A 24667-nucleotide genomic window follows, 5' to 3' on the forward strand; every position below is an offset into this window, starting at 1 on the left:
ATTTTGTGATTTATTTATGTGTTAGTTTATTCATATGGGATATATTTGTCGGTATTTATTTAAACATTTATTTCTACAAATGGCAGGATCCGTCCTCCATAGGGAAGGTCAACTGAATGATTACTACATGAATCCCATTCTGCTCTCTAAAAACGTTTGGCATCAAAAAACCCAAATCGGGTCAAAAATGGACCAACCTTAATTTTGGAGTGATTCTACCCAAAAGCAATCGAATTTTTGTCTAAATCTCTGTTTTTTCATGTAATCTAACTTTGACCCGACTTGATAAACTCAATTCAATGTGTTGCTTGATAAACACAATTTTCAAGTTATTCAAGCCAAAATATTTGGTCAAATCAAATGGACAACACAAAAAGTTGGGTCGGTCTCTTTGGGACCAAGTTTAAGGTTAGTCCCAATCAAAATATTTTAGAGTGTGTTTTTTTGTAAAAAATCAGAAACTGAAAGCTCCTTTTAATTTGCCTAATGCATTCAAAACTGGTTTGTTTGGTCATCAAAGCCCCAGACTCTCCACGTTTGTATGAGGATTTTCCAATCCACAGTTCTTGAATCAAGAAGTGCACAGAATTTGATTGAAAGTCACAAATGTGTTTCTTTGGAGTTTTCTTTTTCTTTTTTCTATGTGTGTTTGTATATGGTGAGTCAGTCAGATTTACAAATAAATGAACCAAAATCTTTTTGTCATTATTTGATTGGCCGAGCAAAAACGTTTTATGGTCTTACATCAACTTATAAATCAAGTCTATGCGCTGCTACTTCTGAATAAAAACATGTATACATAGCTAATCATCCGTTCTGAAAAAAAAAGTCCAGGTATTAAGAAAAAAATACTGGATCGCTTGACTTGCTGATACTATCACTAATTTTACTGTTTGGGGCTGAGGTGTGCGCCAAATCAGAATACTTGGTCTCACTATTGCCCTCTGCCATGAGTCATGTGAATTGCGTGCCTCATTCTGAATCTGCAGCTGCTCAGTGCAGTGATCCGCCACACACTGCTGCTTTTCAATTATAGCATCAATAAATAAGTGAAGATGAAAAACAATTCCATGAAACGAGAAGAAATTACTGGATGGCTTGACTTGCAGTTAGCTTGCTTTTAATATCAAGTAATGTGATTGTTTGGGGTGGAGTTGTGCGCCAAATCGGAATCCTTGGTCTCACTATGGCACTCTCCCATAATGCAAATTTTGCGTAATCGGTTTCTTTGAACTAAATTTAGTGTCCTTGCATGTAACGCAAAGAGAAACCCCTTCAGTGATACATTTCTACGTCCCTGCACTCTAGCACTAATGTTACCTAAACATTACAGCATTTCCCCACTCTGCAATCAGGCTGCACTCTCTGGCATGTTTCAGATTCTGCAAATCAGAAGTATTCATTGATATGCTCACGTTGAGACGTAACCTGTTGCTTAGTTTTTCAATTTGTGTCCGTCATGCAGATGTTGACGCATGATGCTGTTAGCAGGGCTCGCTTTGATGCTAATTAAGTGTGTCTAGTAGCGTGGGCCACTGGTCCAAGTCGGCGTGACTAGTTGGTGTTGAAGGCTGCCGCTGTGCCTCGTCCCCCAGTGGAGACGGCCGGTTTCCTGTAACCTGAAGCCCGTCCAGAGGAGGGCAACGTGTGGAGGTTGCTTTGTGGGAAGGAAATGACACGGTGGCTTGAAATTCTTGCTCATCTGATTTCAACACTCCTCTCTCAGGTTATTTCTGTTAGTGCTCAATTAGATTACCTATCGGGCTATTCACCTTCAAGGATGTACCGTATTTTCTGCACTATAAGGCTGAGTGGATTTTGAAGCGCAACCCCAAAAATAGTCTTTTGTAATATTTATTTTTGTATAGAAGGCACACCGTACTATAAGGCAGCTTTGGGGTGCTTTAAGATGAACCACAAGATTAAATGTGATCATCATCCTTCTTAGACTGGATTTCAGTTATTTATTTCAATCCCCTTACTGATGTAGGATCCTTTACAGAGAACAAGTGCTATCCCAATACGTTTTTGACCTAAACCTGAGACAGTGAGGAATCAGAAGCACTTTGATCCGATTCCCGACTCTACAATTTGGAACTTTCAGTTTCTGTGGATTGTCAGTGTCACAGTTATCTCCATTTTGTTGGCGGCCACAACGGTCTTCACTATCTCGAACCCCCTACCCCCTCCCACTTGTTGGTTTGACCTTTGTTATCATTACTGCTCTTTGCTAAAACTCCCCCCCACAGTGCTGGATAATGGCTGCTCAAGCGGAGCGGCTCAACGGTTACAAGCTGAGAGATGGTAACAACATCATGTAGCCCAAGAAATGGCGGCACTGTGCTCTTTGGCCTTCATTCGCAGAGCTGCTATGCTGGAAGACTTGCGGTCTGGATCCACATTGAGATCGTAGCCGTTGATTCCCCCGACCATTGCAGGTCCCCCAAAAAGACTTCCCATCTGTGTCTGTCCCATATGGCTGCTCCCCGGGCTAGGCACGCCCAGGAAGTCGGGGACCCCTCCGTGACTGTGAGGGTGTGGGGGCATACATGGCGGGACACTATCGCAAGGAACGACACAACCTGGCACCGGAGAGGCGCCAGTGCTGCTGCTGATCCACGAGGGGTTTTGAATCTGTAAGCAGGAAGTGCATGTAATTAAGCCATCATGAATTGACCAATAGGGCAGTATGTTTGTTTACCTGCGCGTAATTCTCGGACCGAGTTAAAAGCGGCAGTTCGTAGGCCGTGGAGAAATGGGTTCGGACCTGTTGCATTTGGCCAAAGCGCTCCCGCTTCCTCCACTTGGCTCTGCGATTTTGGAACCACACCTGTAAAGAAGGAAGATTTATCAGGAAATTTCCTTGAGAACTTGGTCGTATTCCAAGCTCTGGATTGGGAGATTGGGTGTTAAATTGACTCAGCAATTAAGTTTCAGAAAATCGGAACGCAAGTTTGTTTAAGGATGAGACCATTGACTTTAGGATTCACGAACAAAGGTTCAAAATCAGTAACATTCAATTGGGTGGCTCTTTCCTGACCTGGATTAAAATAAGAGAGTACCTGGAATTGTAACATACTTAATGTACTGTACTAAAACTTCTATTACTAGAGTCTGTTGAAACTGCCCCAACTATATTCTGGCAGTAACTAGTTGTTGATGCCCCCACAAGGCAAGAAGGACTTGCGAAGTTGCTTACTTTTTTACTCAATCATACACAAACTCTATTATTTAAACCTGAATATTATATTTTTGTAAGACTAACCCAGAACAGTATCACCAATTCCAACCAGTATCTCTAACACTTGACCTTAGCTTTAACGCTAATCATAACCGTAACTTAAGCCTTAAACCCTAACTCTCTAACCCAACTCTGGTTCTAACCCTCTCCCTAACCGTTGGTTTAACCTTAAACACCTGACCCTAAACCTTAACACTCTAACCCTGAACATTCAACCCAAGCTTCCTAACCCTAACCATAACCCTAACCACTCCTAACCCTAAGGCATAACTCCTAACTCTGTAACCCTAAACCCCCTAATCCTTTAACCTTAGCCCTTTTGCTTTGTAATCGTTCTTGTCAATGTATTTTTAAATCACATGTCCTCCTTAATTTAACAATTACCATTAAAAAATAAAATCCATGTGTTCTCGAAAAATGCTGGGTAAAAGACTCAAAATCCCTGTGACACTAAATAACCCATTGAGCCAATTTGGGTTCTTCATTTCATTTAACAGTGTACGCAGGCCAGTCACCAGTGGACTGAAAGCTTTGGAGCAAAGCCAAAAGACGTGATCATTTATCCAGTCTAAAAGATAAGCCCTGAAAAATTGAAGAAAGTAAATTTTGTAGCACATGAAAGTCAAACAACAGTTTTTCGCATTTGACATGTCTTTTAAGTGCCATCCGCTCTGAACTATTGATGTGAAATGAAGCTCCTCCCATGGCACGGCCTTTCTTTTTTTTCCACCTTCTGTCTTTGATAGCAGTCGTCTTCCTCCCTTTGGACTGCCTGTGTGGACAGATCCACATCTGCGTCTGTAGCCGTGCGTAAATCATTTTGAGAAAGGTGTCCTCTCCCTCACCTGTCCTGTCGACCCAGCAGGACAAATGGGGGAATCGCACTTTGAAAATGTCACCAACAAATAGGGTATTATAAACGATGAGCAATACTTTACCACCTTGTACTTCTTGTTATTCTTTAGTCATTCGATTGTTTTTCTTCTATAACTGAGTTCCGATGTAAACGATCCAATCCGAACCCATTTTGAATTTCAATTTGAGTAATTCAGATTCAGATATACTTTATTGTCATTCGTGTACACGTGTATACAGAACGAAATGTCGATACATCTGACCCGCACAGTTTCCTTGAGCGTCAGCCGGGATAGATAAGTTTAACCATGTCTTCGTCAGAATTATAGCGCAGCAATTTGTCATCTCGTGGTTCGATGTTAGTTCCAGTTGTAAATGGTCCAGTTTATTGTCCAGAGGGCGAACGTAGGAGAGGAAAATGGATGGGAGAGGCGTTTTGAAGGGTTTAGCCTTTAGCCTAGCGGTTAGCCCGGCCCGACAACCTCGCTTCCTCCTCCGATCACACCGCTCCCTTGCCACTCTGCTTTGCTGCTTTGTAGGCCGCTGGGTCTTGTTGACGTAGCAGTCCGAGGCTAAGTAAACACTCCCGAGTGGTCGTAGCACCGAGCGCTTGATTTCTGGATGATCGCATATCCAGCAAAAAAACTGCGATCGTATATTAATCTGCGGTTTGAGTTGATTTCGTTCGCCGTCAAAACTGAGTCGAAGTCTGGGTTTTATGACCGAAGTGTAAAAAACTGTAGCGAGCCGATGTAGCCGCAGCCGAACAGGGGCGCCGCCATCTTGAATTGTACCGCTTGCCATTATTATGCCTGATTATCCATCTTATTTTCATTTTTTTTAATATTTCATTTATTATATTCAAAATTGAATCCTCTTATTGTCTATGAATGGCCTATGTCTAATGCTGACAGTGTCTGAGTGTTGAAACATCCATTGCAGCCTGGTAGGTGGATTACCTCATGTGCTGTCCCTTCTTAAGGTTTCTTCATTTTCCTTATGCTGAGGTTTTGAGTTTTTCCTTGGCCTCTTGTAGGTTTTAGATCAGGGGATGGTGTAATAATAGTCTGAAGTTTGCAATAATCTTTGGTCTGTGCGCCCTTCGAGACTTCTTGTAATTAAGGGTTATACACATAAACATGACTTATTGTAAACGGGAAGAATGGCACGAGAGTGACAATATTAAATATGGATTAGACATATTTTTTAAAAACTACGGCTGGGGGGGGCAATTCTGAATTGTGATTTTTAATAACTTAAAGCAATAACACTTTACATACATGTATTTCTTAAAGGGTCCGTGTGTGATAATTAGTGCCTCCTAATGGTACAAAAAACTTGTATCCAGAAAAAACATTAGTTTTATTATTAGGCAAAAATATATGAACTATATTGTTGTTTTTTTACAAATTATTTTGTGTGTATTTCTTTTACACTGTGGAATTAAGTCAGCGCCATGTTTGTTTAGTCTCCTGTAGCCACGTTATGCCGTGTGCCTTCGCTTGTACCAGAAAACACAGAGCCATCTAGTGGTCAAATATTACACATTGGGGCTTTAAGTGGCACTTCCTGTTGAAAGTCAGCCTTTCAGAGATTGGTGGCTCGTGCTCATCAAGTAATTGCAGTCAATTAAAAATGTGTTTGAGTAATCTGTTCACGTTTATCTTAAAAAGTTGACGTGCTGTCAGGGGAGGCCGGTTAGGCTGTACCTTACCTGTCATCATGGAAATGTATTAAATGGTTGTATTTATTCATTGTTAAATTACTCATGAAGCATCTCCATTTGGGGAATATAGCTTTCAAAATCGCTGAATTTTCATATATTATGAATATTGTTGATACAATTAATATTTAACAAATTACTATCGTGGGTTTCTGAAGATTCAGAGTGAGGCACGGAATTCTCTTGCCTCATGGCAGATGGTGATAGTGAGACCAAAGATTCTGATTTGATGCACACCTCAGCCTCAAACAATTCGATTAAGCTTAGAGCAAGTCAAGCCATCCAGTATTTTTTTCTTGTTGCTTGGACTTTTTTTCAGAACGGTGGATTACCTATGTATTTAAGTTTTTATTCAGAAGTAGCATAGACTTGATTTATAAGTTGATGTAAGACCATAAAACGTTTTTGCATTGATTTTTTTCTTGGCCAATGAAATAATGAAAAATATTTAGGTTCATTTCTTTGTAAATCTGACAGACTCACCATATACAAACACATATTGAAAAAAGAAAAAGAAAACTCAGAAGAAACAAATTTGTGATTTTCTTGCAAATTTTGTGTATCAGAAAGCTAACAGAAAGTCAAGCCATCCAGTACAATGGTATTTCTACTGACAAAGGTCTCTACATACAAAAGTTTCAGGTTTCAAAGTACCTGCACAGGAAAAAACTGCCTCTAGTTACAAAGTTGTTTCAGTATACGAAGTAAAAAATACAGTACAGTATGCGCTGACATTCGCCACTCTCAGAGTTCTACCTAGCAACCAGTGCGTATGCGTAAATTCTGGCATGCTCTTCCGGTCAATTTCCCGCTCTGTAAACAATCTACTGTATGGTACCGCTACGAAGACCTATCGTTCACAATGGACCCCGCGAATGACATGCAAAAAAAATAATGGACTAGAAGAAAAGAAGAGGAAGATACTTTTTCTGGCCATTGCAAAAAAGCAAGAGATAATTTAAAAAAACACACACCGCTGTGCAGGAGGAGTTCAGAGACGACTAATTTAAAGAAACTTTGGCAAAATTCCATGAAGTCTCAGAAATTCTGCAAACGAATCACCCCCAAAAAGTGTTGGCATTTCCAACGGATTGTCAAAAAAACGGCAAAGGTAGACGTCATTGAATCAGTTTTTCAAACGCGATGCAAAAAAACACTGCTGAGGACCAGTAAACAAACAGGCCAGTTAAAAGGTGATTTCACATTTTCATTATTTCCTTTATTCTTTGTTTTTTACACTATGTGCCTCTCTTTATGTTTAGTGTCTGGTAGGCTAATTTCAATAGTATTTGTTTCATGTTCTGATGCTCTTTTATGATGTATTGAAACAAATATCTCCTGGAAAAAAATGGAAGGTAGAAGTACCACTGCAATTTTTTTTCCTTGCATGGACATTTTTTAAAGGAGGTTTATCTATCTTTTGATTCTTCTATTTAATAGCAGCAGCACATAGACTTTTGAGTTAAGGCAAAACAGATTCAGATTCAGATTCAGATCTACTTTATTGTCATTCTAGTACACGTGTATACAGAACGAAATGTCGATGCATCTGACCCCCACAGTTTCCTTGAATGTACAGATATAAATAATGTTGTATTGTATTTTGGCTACGTGTAGTATTTTACCATAGTGCCGATAGTGCAAGAAGAGTAGCTAACCAGATGTGCAAAATGGGCAGTCAGGTTAACAAGTCAGGTACACAGTAACATTAACACTGTAACAATAACGCTGTAATTACAATAGTGCAGAGAGCAATGTGCAAGGAGTGGCAAGCTATAAAAAAAACTGCCAGTAGTGCAAAAGTCAGATTAGCAGCCGTTTAGATTTAAGTTAACTATATGTTAGATTGACCATTTAACAGTCTAATGGTCAGGGGGACTAGACTATTGCGGAGCCTGGTGGTCCTGCACCGCACACTGCAGTACCTCTTCCCAGAGGCTAGCAGAGTGAACAGTCCATGATGGGGGTGAGAGGGGTCCCCGGTAATGTTTTTTGCATGGGATAGGCAGTGCTTCTGGCCAATGTCCTGAATGGAGGGAAGTGTAGTCCCGATTATTTTCTCTGCTGTCCTCGTTACCCTCCTCACACTACCCCAGTCGGTAGCGCTGCAGCCTCCACACCACACAGAGATACAGTTGGTCAGGATACTCTCTATGGTGCCCCTGTAGAATGTAATGAGGGAGGGTGGGGGCAGGTGGGCTCTCCTCATCCTCCGCAGGAAGTACAGGCGCTGCTGTGCCCTCTTAACCAGTGATGCAGTGTTTACGGACCAGGTGAGTTTGTTTGTAATGTGCACCCCTAGGAACTTGATACTGCTGACAACCTCCACAGCCTTGTTGTTGATGCAAAGTGGGGCATGGTTGGGCTGGTTTTTCCTAAAGTCGACAATGATCTCTTTAGTTTTGTCGACATTCAGGACCAGGCTGTTGTCCCTGCACCAGCCCACCAACTGCTCCACCTCCTCTCTGTAGGCCAGGTCGTTGTCATCCCTGATGAGGCCCACCACTGTTGTGTCGTCAGCATACTTCACGATGTGGTTTGTGGCGGACCTAGGGACGCAGTCGTGTGTCATCAAGGTGAACAGCAAGGGGCTTAGGACGCAGCCTTGGGGGGAGCCCGTGCTGAGGTAGATGACATCTGAACTGTTCTGACCTATCCGCACTGATTGGGGTCTGTCACAGAGGAAGTCCAGCAGCCAGTTCCGCAGGGGGGTGTTGAAACCCAGGAGTCTCATTTTGTCTACCAGATGTTGTGGGATGATGGTGTTGAATGCTGAACTGAAGTCCAGGAACAGCATCCGCACATGGGTGTTCTTCTCCTCTAGATGTGTCAGGCTCAGGTGAAGCGCAGAGGAGATGGCATCCCTGGTGGAGCGGTTTGTCCTGTAGGCAAACTGAAAGGGGTCGAATGAGGAGGGGAGACTGGAGGTGATGTGCTCTTTAACCAGTCTCTCAAAGCACTTCATTATGATAGGAGTCAGTGCAACGGGCCGGTAATCGTTGAGTGATAAGATCTGGGGTTTCTTTGGCACTGGGATGATGTTGGCAAATTTGAAGCATGATGGTACTTTGGCTTGGTCTAGCGAGGTGTTGAAAATGTCTGTTAGTACACAAGCCAGCTGATCGGCGCACTCCCTAAGTACCCGCCCCGGAATGTTGTCCGGGCCTGGAGCCTTCCTTGTGTTGACCCTTCTCAGGGTCTTCCTCACGTCAGATGAGTTCAGGTGGAGTGCTCTTTCGTCCTGATTTGGAACCGCTTTCGCTGCAGGGGTGCCGTTTTGTGCCTCGAACCTTCCAAAGAATTTGTTGAGGTCATTCAGAAAGTCCATGCAATCAAAACAATCCCAGCCATTGATTTGTTGCCATGAAATCAATCCCAAAAGTTTCTCAAAGCACGTACTTTGTTTGTAAAATGTGTTTCCAAGATCTGAGAGAAAATAATGTATATTGTGGTGAGAATTTCCTTAAAAGGCTGACGTGTATCTTCCTTTGAGTAAATCGGTAAAAAGTGAAGGAAGTAACCCTTAAAGTTTGGGCTTGGGATTAAGCAAGAATTCAATCAGTTTGTGGTTTTCACAATCCCTGACATGCAATTTCCGCTCACCCAGTCTCTTTGTATCCCCCTCCTCATTTTGCATTATGGTCCCTCTTTGTCATCTTCCCAAGAAGAACAGGCAGTGTTACAGTATGCCCTCAGTTCATTTATTTTCCTGTGGACGTGTCAGGCCACAAATGTGCTCTTTTTTTTTAAAAGAGGACCCCACAACCTTCGTCCCCCAACTGATGTAAAGAAATCTCCCTCTGACATTCCACGGGTCAGCTGGCGAGATTATCTTCCCAAAGTCGTAAACCGATATGGAAGGTTGTGGCTGCCCCCCAATGTCAAGGTGAGGGGTTGTTGGCCTTTGAATTAAATCATATGCTTGCAGGAGAGCTTGGGGTCCGTTACAGACCCCTGAGGTTTGGAGCGTTTTTGTAAGGGGGTTGTTTTTGTTTGATGTTTACTGTGTCCTTTTACTGTGCTGCTTTTACTTTCATAGTCTCTAATCATCTTTTCACCTTGAAAATGATACAAATGTTTTCAGCACTCCTTGAGTGAGAAAGGGAGATAATTGATTCCAAGCTTACTCAATTACCTCCAGTTTTTTTAAGTAATTTTGGAGAATAAAGAGTCTGCAAGAGTCTTGTTGAGTTTGTCATAGTGAGGGTTCTGCATTCTTGTCAACCTTTTTACATTATATAGTGGTAGATGTCATTGCACACTTGAGTTTTACGCGTGAAACACAATCGGTCCTCAGGGTATTAGAAAAAAAAAACATGTAACCAGAAGTGGCAAACATTTACCAAAACTGAATTTGAATGCCATTAATCCATGCACAAAGACTTAGCCCCCCTTCAGCTGCAGACCAAAAAAAAAATGGCCTGGAAAGGGATGGGTGCCACCAGGCAGTACTTGCCCAAGACACACCACAGGAAATGGTGCTCCTCTGAACCTAGTGGTTGAGGGATCCAACCTACCAACCAACCAGACTAAAATACTAGTCTAGGGTCAAGGTTTGTTTTTTGTTTGAATTTGAAACATGAGTAGGTGTTTTAAGGGGTGAAAGGTGGTTGTCTAACACGTAAAGCTGTAATGTTGGTATGAGTTCTGGGTAAAAGGGGCAGTGCGTAATATTTAGTGCCTCCTACTGGTACAAAAGACTTTCATTCAGTAAAAAAAACAAAAAAAAAAAACCAAACACCATTGATTTGAATACTAGGCCAAAAACATACCAATGTTAATCTTTTTTTAAAAAAATTTAAAATCATAAGTTCAGAAATGTGAATTTCTTTTATATAAAGGAATCCCTACCTTAGGGTGCCGGTATGTTTGTCTTGCAACTTGCTGTGCTCTGTGACACTGGTTTTCGTTCGCATTAGACAATAAAGTGCCATCTAGTGGTCAAATATTACACACTGGGGCTTTAAGAATGACAGAATACTCAAAATACTTTTGATATTACCTTACCAAATATTTACATTAAAAAACTTTCCTCTAATAAGAATACTGCTAATAATAATTCAATGGTAATTGTAAATGGTGCATATAGCACTGCCACATACTTTAGTACTGTACATTTTCAAATGCTTCTCCCATACAATGATATTTTCAGTTGGAAAATTTCCTTTAGGTAAATATGACTATCCAACAGGTTATCACTCAGATTTCCTAAGATATTAATATGTAAAAAATATAGGAGACAAAAAAGATTACCGATAATATAATTTGATACTGGAAGATTCAATTTTGAATATGATAAATGAAATATAAAAAAAATTAAAATAAGATGGAGAATCGGGCATAATAATGGCAAGAGGTACAAAAAACACTGATGTGGATAGGGGGAGGCAATTGAGGCTGTGCCTCAACTGTCATCATAAAGTTGAAGATATGAAATTCCAAATATATAAAATATTCATATGTATTAGTTTTAAAGTTTTTCATCATTTAACTTCACATATTTTGGATTTTCTTTTTCAAATAGGTCGAATATTCACATGATATCATGAATTGTATTCATTCAATCACTATGTAGCGTTTTACTGTGCCTAACATCTACAGATGCAGAGTAGGGTGGTCCTTAATGGGGGTCGAAATTTTTTGGGGGGAAATATTGGGCTCTGACCCCCCGCATATGTTCTTATATCGATAAAAACACACTGTGTGCAATTTTGAACAATTTGGATAATATTTAGAGGTAGCTCAACGACTTTGAAATTTCCCAAAATGGTAAAATTTTGGCAATTTTCGAGAAAAAACGGAAATCTTAACCCTATGTGTACGGCGTTTTAGAACATCCAATTTCAGTCCATTGCTTATAATTGTAACACAAGAAAAGTTACAAGTAACTTTGTACACTAGGTCTGATATAATGTGCGAAAAATCCTTATTTTTCATACCAAAATTTCAGAGGCCTTGAGCGACCTCTAAATATCCTTTGATTTTGATGAAACTTTGCCTAATTACGTTTTGTATATATTGGAACATATTCAAGGGGTCAGAGCATGAAATTTTAAAAGTCGAAAAATAAGGACCACCCTAATGCAGAGTGAGGCACACTATTCTTTTGCCTCATGGCAGAGGGTGATACTGAGACCACGGGCTCTGATTTGGCGCACACTTCAGAGCCTCAAACAATAGAATTTGCCACAGTAGCAAAAGGTTAACACCAAGTCAAGCCATCCAGTAATATTTTTTCTCATTGTATGAACTTTTTTTTCATAATTGAAATGACCAATTGATTGATCTTTTATTCAAAAAGAGCAATACAAAGACTTGATTCTTGAGGTAAGATAATATGTTGAGGTAAGATAATATGTTATTTCTATGCTACATGCTATGCTATTCATGTATTGCTTAATTACTCTGCTCTCAAGTCCTAAATCAGATGTCGGGTAATTTATTTGTAAAGCGATCTATGTTTTACGAGTTGGTACCTCGCCGCACGTTACTGCCCAAAAATTAGTCAGCCTATAGAGCTAGCATATGTGAATCTAGACGCAAATGTTTAAAGTTAGCTGCTAATGTTAGCACCAGCAGCTAAATTAACATTGACGATGTATGGGGTGTGTATGCTGTTGTTTTTTGTAGATTATGTGTTGAATCAAGGAAGTTGAAATTCTATAGAGGAATGAATTTGTTTTATCTGAGATTGCACCCAACCTACTTTTTGGAAAAATGAATCAAATCGGTTATCAGATTTTTGTCTTAATCTTATCTCTGTAAAACCCCCTAAAAAGTATCTCCCTCTCCACCCACCTCCCACTTTTGTCTGAGAGGGGAAGTAGGGATATTGGAAAGTGGGATGGGAGAATGTTCGAACTGGCGCTTGTTTTCATTTCATGTTTAATTTCCTGACGCCAAATCCGGCGGCTTTCCCCAGCTAACCCCTTTGACCCTTCCGGAGTCGCCCAGACGGAGGCGGTGGACCGGAGGCACACAGGACACATGCATTTACATAGCGTGTCAAAATTCAAAATCCGTCGCTGTTAACTATATTGTTTTCGCCTGAAAACCGTTTTTTTTTAATCTCTTTGTTTGAACGGTTGGGCTCGTGATTACGAAGAACTTGCCTTGCTTTCTGTGTGAGTCATGTTTCTCACAGGGTTTGCGCTGCTTTGCCTTTGAACAGCGGTGAGAAGGGGACGTAGCCAAATAGTTTGGAGACGACATCATTTGTGGTGCGAGCATTACCGAGTCAGATGTGTCTAGTTCTGTTCTGGTTGTCCGGTGCCCGATCTTGAAAATGATTGTTTGGGACAAGCTGAGTTCTTTCTTCTCATGGTTAACCCCGTCATGGATGACATGCAGCCGGTTACCAACTACAGGCGGAATTCTTTCAGGGTTTTTTTTCTCGTTGACGCAAACGCATCTGCGGGGAAGGCTGCTTCGAGCTTGACGGGCTTGGCGCTTTTAAAGGTTGCGGCTGAAGACGCTGACAGCAATAGGCAGCTTACAGAACCATTAAAGAGTTTTATTTACGCCGTGCCGCCAGCAGGCAAGAAAAGAACGTGGTGGGGGGAACAGGGGAAAGGGCAGAGTGCACACACTTTGAAGTTTCAGCCGTCTCACCTCATCTTTGTCATCCAGGACCACTGCGATTGATAGAGAGACTTAGGAATGCTTCATTTTTGTGGCAGGTATAGCAAAGTTGGACTTTTTGTTTTCCTTAAGTACAGTGGTATTTCTTTTTCGAGATCTAATCCTTCTCAAAGCCTTTCCTTAAATTGAAGACAAGTCACATTTATTTGTATAGTCCTTAATCACAAAATGTCCCATGGGTTACAATTACACCATCCCCTGATCTTTAACCAAAATGCTGGCAAGGAAAAACTCAACAACCTTAGTACAAGGATAATAGGAAACATAGAACATTTTGTCTCTGCTGCATAAATTGTAAATCCATACCAAGGGACCAACTCAGTCCGAGCAAAGGAAAAGGAATGGTGTGAATCTGGGATTTGGGGAATTTTATCTGTCTTTGTCATTGCCAGCTGTGGTATATACGGTAAATCAGGGGTGTCTAAACTTTTCAGAAAGCAGGCCAAATTTGGTAAGCTGAAAATGCGTGAGTTCCGACTATTCAGCCTGGCATTTCTGGAACAGTCTTTACTGAATTCCCCCTCCATGAAAGGTTTTCTGTGCTTGGTGCTCAGTGACCTCCTAGCTCGCCTTTGTAGCGTTTTCATTTGACTTGCAGGGTCGGTTGTGCCATTAAAACAGCTTCCAGTTGCTTCACCTTTTCACAGTTCATTTACAATTAGCTTTTTGTAGTCAGCAAGTTTTATCTGGCTGTGCCTTTTGATATTGTATTCTTTGAAAATAGCTATAGTCTTTTGGCAGATTAGGTATACACAGTTGTTTCGGATTTCGGTGAAAAAATACTAGACTCGACAATTTTCTTGGAAGCCACAGCCGTCACAGTCAAATTTCTTATTTTTGTTTGGAGTCGCAATGTCGGAAATTGTGTGGGCGGAAATTCTCACGCAATGCTAATGGCAAGGGGGCCCAAAGGGCTACTGCCATCATCCGGTTAAATGGTGATATTTTTTTTTCTGGTGCAAATTTATTTTATACTGCGATTACATGACAGTACTGGCTGGCCACATATTATTAATTTTATAACAGAGGCCGCAGGCCAGTACAAATCTGATCACGGTCCGTAACTGGCCCCTGGGCTGGACTTTGGACATGCCTGCAGTAAACAATCGTCTGCTATTTTAAAGGCACACTTGTGTAACCATTACACCCTTATTAGCTGTTCACAAACCCAGAATATTAGTGTTTTATTTATTTGATTTGATTTATTAGAGCAAATTGCTCAAACTACTCACTCCAGCGCCTAGTTTTACCCATCCTGTCCCGTGACCTGGATATAGATTTGAACACGCGGAGAAAGAAAAAATCTGTCCTCCTTTACTCATCTCGGACATGCTTTGAAAATGTCATTGTACATGAGCCAACAACGATGTTGAGATTTTAAGCGCATTCTTAGACAAACTGTATTATTTTTTAATTATATTTTGCCTAAAGAACCAGAACCAATCTTCTATATGTGCATACAATGTTTTTTGGAAAAGCTGGAAATTCTTTTGATATGTTCGTGAGTAAAGGTGCCACTGTAATTGAATAACAGTAAACGCCCCTTGCAGAACATAGCAACCTTCATCCTTGGATGAAACTCTGAGACTCTGACATTGGCTTATTGTGGAGAAAACATCTGCGTTGTTTCCAAGATGAAAAGGATGATTAAGTCGCTTGGCAAGCTTGCGATGCCCCTTTGGTATTCACCAGTTGCAGATCCCTGGACTTTGTCCTGATGGACCTTCTGTTGCAATTGTGGGATTTAAACTTGATTGCGTGCTTGTTTGGGGTCTGTTTTATACGACTCCGGGTCAAACCTCACAGTGACTCAAAAGAGTGGGCTGTGTGCCTGTCAGTCGGGTTGGGAAAGTTAATTATATTCATCTGGGGAATAGATGGATCTGTGTGAACCAACTTTTTTTTCTATTACTGTACCACCGTATGGAGAAGACAGTCCCTGACAATGTCTAAAACTGCCAGTGGAAATTGGTCCCGGCATCTCAAGTGCTTTTTATATTATGCTTAATTGTCCCACCCTGTGTCCCTCACCTCCTTGCCTTTGCAGTTTTGTGTGGAAGTTTTTTTAAACGGCGTCGCAGCAGGGCCTCTACCATTAGTAGAGAGTCTGCTGCAAAATAATTGCAAAGAGAATTCCCATCCCACTCTGATCTAAGGTTGACTGGAAGAAAATAGAGTTTTAGGAGAACAATAGACTGTTGTATTGCCACATCAACTCTCAATGCTGTAGCAATAGTTAACTCTTTCAGACCTTCTGATGACAAATCTTGTCCGTCGACACCTGAAAGTTGATACCCAATGACGAGAATTCTCCTCATTGAAATATATTTTTTTCCAGTTATCACTTACATTCTAACGCTGTGGTCTACTAGTGCTCCCAAGAGCCAAAAAGAGATCCCCAGGTTCGAGAGCATTCTCCATTCGGGCCCCGGTGCTGTGGAATGCTCTGCCCGATGAGATTCTATCTGCAACCTCAGTGGAACTGTTTAAATCTAGTCTTTAAACACACTTCTATTCTCTAGCTTATGAATGACCGATATTTCACGTTGACAGTTGTCAGTGAACTATTTGTTATTGCAACATCCGTTGCAGCCTGGTCATCCTGGAAGGGGGATGACCTCATGTGCGGTCCCTTCACAAGGTTACTTCATTTACCTCATGTTGAGGTTTTGAGTTTTTCCTTGCCCTTATGTAGGTTTTAGATCAGGGGATGGTGTAATAATAGGCTGTGTTTGCAGTAATCTGTGGTCCGTGCAGCCCTTTGAGGCTCCTTGTGATAAATAGCTATTCAAATAAACAAGCCTTGACTACCCACTGAAACTGATAGCTACTTTGTTGTTACCTATCAGTCTACCAGTTTTACAGTTTACAGTTTTATTCTATACTTTTCTTTAATACAACTGCTTCAAAAACGACATATTAACCTAAACTAACCTATGTAATGGACATGGTAGTAAAAATATAATTTGTAACCAAAGAAGCAAAATCTTTTAGTTGGCAGTATCTTTACATCAGAATGTACTGGGGGCTTTAAAGGTAATAAGAAATGCATGAATTTGGCTGGCTCTTTTGGGATTGCCATTAAAAAACAAACCAAAACAAAAGATAACGTGCTAACATGAACAACGGAATGACCGCAGCACTGCACATCTCACCTGAACACGAGCTTCCGTCAGGTCTGTTCTCAGTGCCAACTGCTCACGGGCATAAACGTCTGGGTAGTGCGTTTTTTGGAAAACCTTCTCCAGCTCCTCCAGTTGGTAACTGGTGAACGTAGTTCGGTTGCGCCTCTTCTTGCCTTTGTTACTCTCGGCTTCGCTTTTATCCAGAGGACTGGAAAGATCCGAGCCCGGACGCTCTGCTGAGCCCTTCGTTCCTGCTTCCTTGAGATTTAAGTAGCTGCTTTCCATCCCAGATGGTTCAACACTGGAGGGCAACTCGGACTCTGTCAAGCCGTTGTCTTTTCCTGGATTAGAAAATAAATGGAAAGTTGTGATCAGTTTTACATTATTGTGTAAAGGCTGGCACATGTTAAAAGTAGCCAGAGAACAAAAGAAAATAGTCAGTTAAAGTACTAGGAAGAATTGTGTTGACTCTTTGGAGAGGAATAAGATCGGAGGGCGCGTTTGTTGAGAGTCTGTTTTCTAAGTATCTAAGAGCCAATTGAATGATCCGAACCATAAAAAGCATGGGTTACATATTCTGATTTAATATAGTTGCTGTCTTAGACATAGGATTGCAGCTAGACCATCGTGCAACTCAAATGTTGCATTCTTATTAATATTAAAGAGATATCAACCTTTCCATTCATTAAGTTTTTGTGAATTATTTGACCATTAGATGTTGTTGTAAAGCTAAAAAGTACAGGGAAGAATACTAACTACGCTTCTGTAAATTTGCCCAGGCTTTTTGAGATGTTTTGGTACCCGTAGCAGCAGTGAGGCTCATTTTATGTAAAAAAAATTACATTTTTTAAAAAATTGACGATAATGTGATAGTTAATGTATTTTTGCCTAAAATTTGAGTCATTACTTTTTAATGACCCTTTTCCGCTAATAGACGCTCAATAATACAGACAGTCCCCTTTAAAAGAGAATCAATGGGTTCGTTTTTTTTTGGGCTCAAGAAAAATTTCAACTCTTAGGTGTTTCCATTAAAGAGTGATTAGCTTCTCGCTTTGTGAAAAATCCTTATCATTTTTATACAGAGTATGAAAATATGGCCATTAAGGAGAAAATATATAAGGAGCCGCCGACAACAAACAATACAGCATAGAAGTAGGTGCCAGCCACGAACACAAACAACAGACCTAATGTTTCTGTTTGCTAAACGAGCTATTAACTAAAACAAAAGGTAAATCCCATTATTCCCCCTTCCCCTACATTTTGCTCCTTACTCTAGCGAGAAAGAATGCCTGTCCTATTGCTCAGCAAAGTGTAGACTCTACACTACACTGTAGAGCATGGGTGTCAGAGTCAAATTAGTGGAGGGGCAAACAAAAAAAATGGTCGAGAAGTGGAGGAACGGGCATATTGAAGATTCATTGAAAATGTTTAAAGTCACACATTAAACCTAATTGAACTTTATAAAAATTAAATACATACTGTATGTTACAATCTGCTCAGTTAAACAAAGCAAATATTTCGAATAACCTAACTTAAGATATTTTTGCTGCCCTGCGACTGGCTGGCAACCAGTTCAGGGTGTCCCCTGCCCTCTGCCCGAGGATAGCTGGGATGGGCTCTAGCACCCCCGCGACCCTACTGAGGTATAATGGATGCATGGATGGATGGAAGATATTTTTGCTAACTACTTTAACAAACAAACTTTTCTCCACCCTAAAATCTAATAAAAATGATTTTGAAAATGATCAATTGTTACATGCAGGAAGTAGCAAGCCTTTCATATTGAAGGGAAGATTTACATCCGACGCATGTTCTTTCTCCCTGTCTGGCTCTCGTGCATCGCCGTTTCACTGTGGGAAATGTAGTATTGTTGAGTGTGAGTGTTGTGCTACAGTCTACAGGCTGGTTTTAATAAAGAACCATAAATAAAACGTTCTCGTGGGCCGGACGTGGTCCTCAAGGTTTGACATTGACATATGTAACATAGAAAAATGTGAAAGAGTAAGGGACACACCGTAAGTGGTAGGGGCAGTAGAAATACAAACATGATGAAGTGGGTAAGTGGAAATATTGGGATTGGATCAAAATCCTTTTTTATTTTGCCATAAGTATCAATGATTTCTATTTGCAGCTTACATGAGCATCCAAATTATTATTCAGTCATCCCTCTATCTGCACCACTTATCCTCAGTAGGGTCGCAGGGGGGCTGGAGCCTATCCAAAATATTTTCAGGCTATGGGCAGGGGACACCCTGAACTGGTTGCCAGCCAGATAGACAACTCACTCATTCACAACTAGGGACAATTTTGAACTGGCAAATTTACCTGATATGCATGTTTTTGGAATGCGGGAGGAAACTGGAATGCCCTGAGGAAACCCACGCAAGCAGGGAGAACATGCAAACTCCGCACAGGAAGGCTGGTAGACGGATTTGATCCCATGACCTCAGAACTGTGCCGTGGCTGCGCAAACCACTTTTCCGCCGTGTGACTATTCAGTCATTATTGAGTCAATTTTTCCTACTTTGGTCAAATGTTATTTTCCCCATTCATGCAATTTACATTTTGAGGTATGTGTACTATAATGTGCACCGGATTATTAAAAATCTCAAACATTGAAAACAACAGGAATTGAACCTAAGTCACAGTTGTGAGAGCACTAAAAACTAACCACTAATGCACCAGTAATACAGATAACATGGGTAAAAGCATTGGATTTTATCTCATTATCACACTATTTTTACAATGCCAGAAAAGAATGTTAGGAAATGTTTGTTTATGCATAGCTTTCAGAATTACTTTTCTGTTTCTAACTTTCGTTTCTGGCACTGGAAGTAGAAATAGTGTGATAATGACATAAAATCAAATGGTTTTCATACGTTATCTGTTTCAATGGTGGTCTCGTGGTTAGGTTTCAGTGCTCTCACCGCTGCGATTAAGGTGAGATTCCCGTTGCATATATTGTTTTCGTGATTTTTGGTCAGGGATGTTTCTTAAATGATCAATTATTGCTGTAGTATGCCGTAAAACCATGTATAGTAACACACACAAATAATGCAGGATATGAGGCACACAATGTTTTAAGGCGTGCTTTTAAATTTCGGGCCAATTTGGGGTTTTCAGGTGCACCTAATAGTCCAGCGAGTAGTGTATTGAGCACATTTAAGTTAATGAAGAGCAAGGCAAATATAAAACATTTCATTCATAGTTGCTCCCAGCCATCGAGCTTTCTGACCAATTAGCCCTGAGGAGAAACAGTGACAGGCAAAAAGCAAAATGCTGCTTTAAATGTGTGTTGCTTTTGGTGAATGTAACCGCTGAAAAAAAGGGGAAAGTCTGCATGCATCTGCACACCATCACATTCTAACACGTTGCGGCTACTTTATGCTTACATCACCTCTGTAATGTTTTATTTCGGGGTTCAAAGGCCTCGTCTGCGCACGCCCAATGCACACTTCACTATTCCGTGTTTGAAAGGGTTGTCACGACACATCGGGGTGACCTGCCACAAAACCTTTTTAGGGGTTGGGCCCCCATCACTTTTCTCAATCACGCCACCTGAAATCCGAGCCAGTTCTAAAAGAAAACACCAAAAAAAAGTCCCTATTCCTAAAAGGTTTGTGTGTCTGTGTGTAGTGGGCCTCATTTGCCCAGTATTGCCTGACACACTTTGGCCCTCAGATGTAAACAACATTGTGTTTGTCACTTCTAATTTGGACTGCTTCCATTTCCTGTCAGCACATGCAAGCTTTTTGGGGGGGGGAGATGTAGAAGGTAGTGCCTTCACTTTCATATAAACAAACATCGGGGATAAATAAGCATGTGTGACGCGCTAGGAGTGGCCAGTCAGAACTGTGCTGTGTCAGTTTTTCTGTCTGCCTTAGTTTTGCAATGGCATGATGGTTTTGTTTATAAATAGTCACTATAACAACAGCTGAACTATCAAAAGCCTAATATGCTTTAGAATAGAGTCGGGATCGCGTTTCTAAGTCAAGGATGTGGACAAGTACGCAGTGACGTGTGGGGATGTTCATGACTGGAGAGGCACAGATTAACAAATAAATTATCATACAATGTATTCATTCTGAGCCTTTGGTCGAAAAATATTTGTCTACTACTGATTGCAAGAGCCAAGAAGAAATTGGCAGGTTTAACAGCATTTCCCATTCGGGGTCCGGTGCTGTGGAATTATTTGCCCTCTGAGATTGGATCTGCAACCTCAGTAGAACTGTTTAAAACTAGGCTAAAACCACACTTATATTCTATATCTCATGAATGACTGATATTTCATGTTGATGATATCTGTGTATAGTTTGTTATTGCGACATCCATTGTAGCTTGGTTATCCTGGAAGGGGGATTACTTCATGTGCGGACCCTTCTTAAGGTTTCTTAATTTCCTCATGGTGAGGTTTTTGAGTTCTTCCTTGCCCTTATGTAGGTTTTAGATCAGATGGTGTAATAAAGGTATAGTGTGTACAGCTCTTTGAGACTAAGATTAAGGGCTATACAAATAAACATGACTTGACTTGACTTCAATATTTGATTGGTAGAGCAAGAAAGCAATATATTACCTGTATTATAGGAGAAAACTTTTATTTGTCCTACCCTAACGCATAAATTATGTCTATGTGCTGCTCCTTTTGAAAAAAAAAAAAGCATCAAAAATAGGTAATCCTCCATCATGAAAAAAATAAATGTAACGGGTTAAAAAAAATTCCTGCATAGCTTGACTTGCAGTTAGCTTGCTAATGCTATAATTTTCTTTTTTTTTTCTATGTGTGTTTGTATATGGTGAGTCAGTCAGATTTAAAAAGAAATGAACCTAAATCTTATTCACTATTTGATTGACTGAGGAAAAAAATCAATGCAAAAACGTTTTATGGTCTTACATCAACTTATAAATCAAGTCTATGCGCTGCTACTTCTGAATTAAAACATAAACACATAGGTAATCCTCCGTTCTGAAAAAAAGTTCAGTCAACAAGACAAAAATAATAGATGGCTTGAGGCAAGGGACTGGCGTGCCTCACTCTGCATCTGCAGACACACAGCGCAGTAAGATGTTACACAAAATAGTGAACTTAAATGCATTTAACACTGAATAAATATAATATTTTAATTGTCTATTATTGGCAATCATCACAAATCCTCTATATTTATAAACAAGGACGTACTACCAAACTATCAATTATCTTTACCAGACATAGTTTTCGACAGTCCACGACAACCAATCAATTAGGTAAAAGAAAATACTGTATAATTTCATTATCAACACCGCCATTTTGCTGCGAAACAAAACATAGCTTATTATAAAGTTCTTAAAATGAGAAAATGTACAGTATTTGCCATATCAGATATCAAGTTTCCCCTGTTTTACAACAGAAATAAAAAAAGATGAATAAATATTCAGTTAAATGTTTTAAATGAGAAAAAATGAGTCTCTTGTTATGGGGTGTAGACTCTCTTTTTTTTAATGAAATATTAGATCTGCATTTGACCTAAAACGTATGCGGATAAAGAAAGACATAAAAACAAACTTTTTAACACTACTAAAAATAAATCCTGAAAAAATGCATCCTCGCAGTGATATGAAAGAAACATAACTCAATTTTGTTATCATTTTTAATTGTTTTTTGTTTTTATGAATGGATCGTAAACATGTAACATTAAATTAGAAAGACCTCATAAATTAAAATAAGTGTTTTTTTTTTCACATTTCAGTGATGTTTTACTAAGTAAAATAAGATTAAAAGGATAGTGTTTATTTTTTAGCGCCTCTTAGTATTTAAATGACAATCTTGGATAATCAAAATAAAACAATATTGATTTAAATATTAAGCAAAAATACAAGCATTTTTTTAAAATGTCATAGGTCAGGAGATTTTCATATATTTTACATGGCATGAGTCCCACCTAAAGGGAGCTGACATATTGATCTGCCATCTTGCTGCTACAAGTACCCAAAAACCTCAAAAGACTGGGCAAAAAAATAAGAAAAATAGCGCAGTTTGGTCAATTTGAGTCTCAGCAGTTTGTATTCTTCCTATGCTTTTTAGCACTCTTTTTTTGGTTACACTACTCAAATGATCCAATATCACAAAGTGTCCTTTTAACAAAATAAACCAAACAAACTACCAGAACCGCGCGATTAAAATGAAAAAAACTTATCTTATCGTAAATATGAAAACTTGGGGGCTGCACGGCGGTGCAGTGGTTAGCGCATGTGAGGCACAGTTCTGAGGTCATGAGATCGAACCTCCTGTGTGGAGTTTGCATGTTCTCCTTGTGCTTGCGTGGGTTTCCTCCGGGCACTCCTGTTTCCTCCCAAATTCTAAAAACATGGATGTCAGGTTTATTGGCCGGTCCAAATTGTCCCTTGGTGTGAATGAGCGAGTGAGTTGTCTGTCCCTGTGTGCCTTGCGACTGGCTGGCAACCAGTTCAGGGTGCCCCAGGCACACTGAAGATAGCTGGATGGGTTCCAGCACCCCCGTGACCCTACTGAGGATAAGCGGTGCAGATAATGGATGGATGGATGAAAACTTGGACTCGAGTGGAAAATTCTAGTTTTAAAATCTTGCTCCAAAACTCAGAGTAGCGAGAAATTGAAACACGATTCATTTTAAATTGTGGAAGTGGCAATAAAGCTCAGATCTCAGAAAGAAGAAGGGAAAGACGCAGGAATGCCGGTGGCGGGGTGCATACTTCGGAGTCATCCTCTGCAGTCCTCCCACATGCTGCACATCTGTCACGCATCATTGTTTCATTCGATTCCAAAGGTTGCTTCTTTGCTTTTCATATGACACGCTTTTTTCTCTTTTTTACACTTTAATAGCCGATAAATACACGTTTCACGCCATCAACAGTTTGACCCAGTAACGGATCCATTTCTGTTTTGTTGCTTTGGATTCACCGGCTTCAATTTATCCCTCGCCAAGGTCGCGCAGCGTCCCTGAAGGGACTCGCTCGTTTATCTCTCGCTAGATCGCGTTTCGAGTTATTACGTGCGTTAGTTTTCCTTACAGCTCGGTGTTTGACGCCGTCCACAGTCGGTCGTCTTGGAAACCAAAAATGTTGTGAGCAGTGAGGTTCGTGTCTGGTGAGCAGAAGTGGGTACAGTATCCAAAAGTACCGTTACTTCAGATTAATAATACTTAAGTAGAAGTAAAATTAGTCATCCAAATACTTACTTGGGTAAAATGTCAAAAAGTACTTTTTAAAGTATTTTTTTTTTAAACAACCAATCAGATCATCAAATTATGAAAGTCCGTCCAATCAACAAACAAATACGTTTAATTTTTGAAGTTGAATAGGGTCACGTGACAAGGCTGCTACGCTTGATTGGTCAAAAATGGTAGAGCCTGGCGGAGTTCTGCATCTAAATAAATGTGCCTTAGCGGAGACAGACAGACGCGTACTTACGTGGAGGGGATTTATTAAGTAACGAAGTAACGACTTCAATGTTACCTAATGTAGCAGAGTAAAAGTACCGTTTTTTTTTCTTCCCATGTTTACTCAAGTAGAAGTAAAAGTATAGGAAGTACACAATTTTACAAAACTTACTCAGGTGAATGTAACAGACTAAATGTAATCCATTACTACCCACCTCTGCTGGTAAGGCACAGTCAGATTTACAAAAACAAGGAAACAACATGTTATTCTTTTGATTAACATATATTTTTTACATTTTCTGATGCTCTTTTATGATTTATTTAACAAAAGAAATCATACTTTTGCGAGGCATGGAATGGATTAACGCATTTACATTCTAAAAGCGTCTCTACTTACAAACTGGAACATAGAACAAAAAACGCTTTATTGTTCTATCTCAGCTTGTAAATTAAGTCTATGTGCTGCGAATTTTGAATAAAAGCATCAATAAATAAGTAATACCCCGTTATAATAAAAAGACAATGATATGGGAAAAATACGCTTGCTAATACTGTCACTAATTCTTTTGTTTAGGGCTTATATGTGCGCCAAATCCGAATCCTCGGTCTCACTATTATATCTCTGCCCTGTGGCAGGTCAATTGCGTGCCTTACTCTGCATCTGAAGACGCGAGGCAAGTAAATAACGTGC

The 24667-nt window shown here is 40.1% G+C and overlaps 1 protein-coding gene across 1 annotated transcript in view; it reads right to left on the reverse strand.

Annotated features, from left to right (window-relative positions):
- Positions 1-1095: 1095 nt before the first annotated feature.
- Positions 1096-24667, reverse strand: part of LOC148362538 (homeobox protein aristaless-like 4) — a 48085-nt gene continuing 24513 nt past the window's right edge. The window contains exons 2-4 of the mRNA XM_088339289.1: positions 16616-16926; positions 2702-2830; positions 1096-2634 (exon numbers count right to left, since the gene is read on the reverse strand). Of these exons, the coding sequence (XP_088195415.1) occupies positions 2314-2634; positions 2702-2830; positions 16616-16926 (761 nt within the window). The 3' untranslated portion in view covers positions 1096-2313. The remainder of the gene's footprint in view (positions 2635-2701; positions 2831-16615; positions 16927-24667) is intronic.

This window comes from Urocampus carinirostris, chromosome 7, assembly GCF_059441175.1.
Source record: "Urocampus carinirostris isolate Australia breed hairy pipefish chromosome 7, RoL_Ucar_1.0, whole genome shotgun sequence".
In the NCBI taxonomy this organism is placed as follows: domain Eukaryota; kingdom Metazoa; phylum Chordata; class Actinopteri; order Syngnathiformes; family Syngnathidae; genus Urocampus; species Urocampus carinirostris.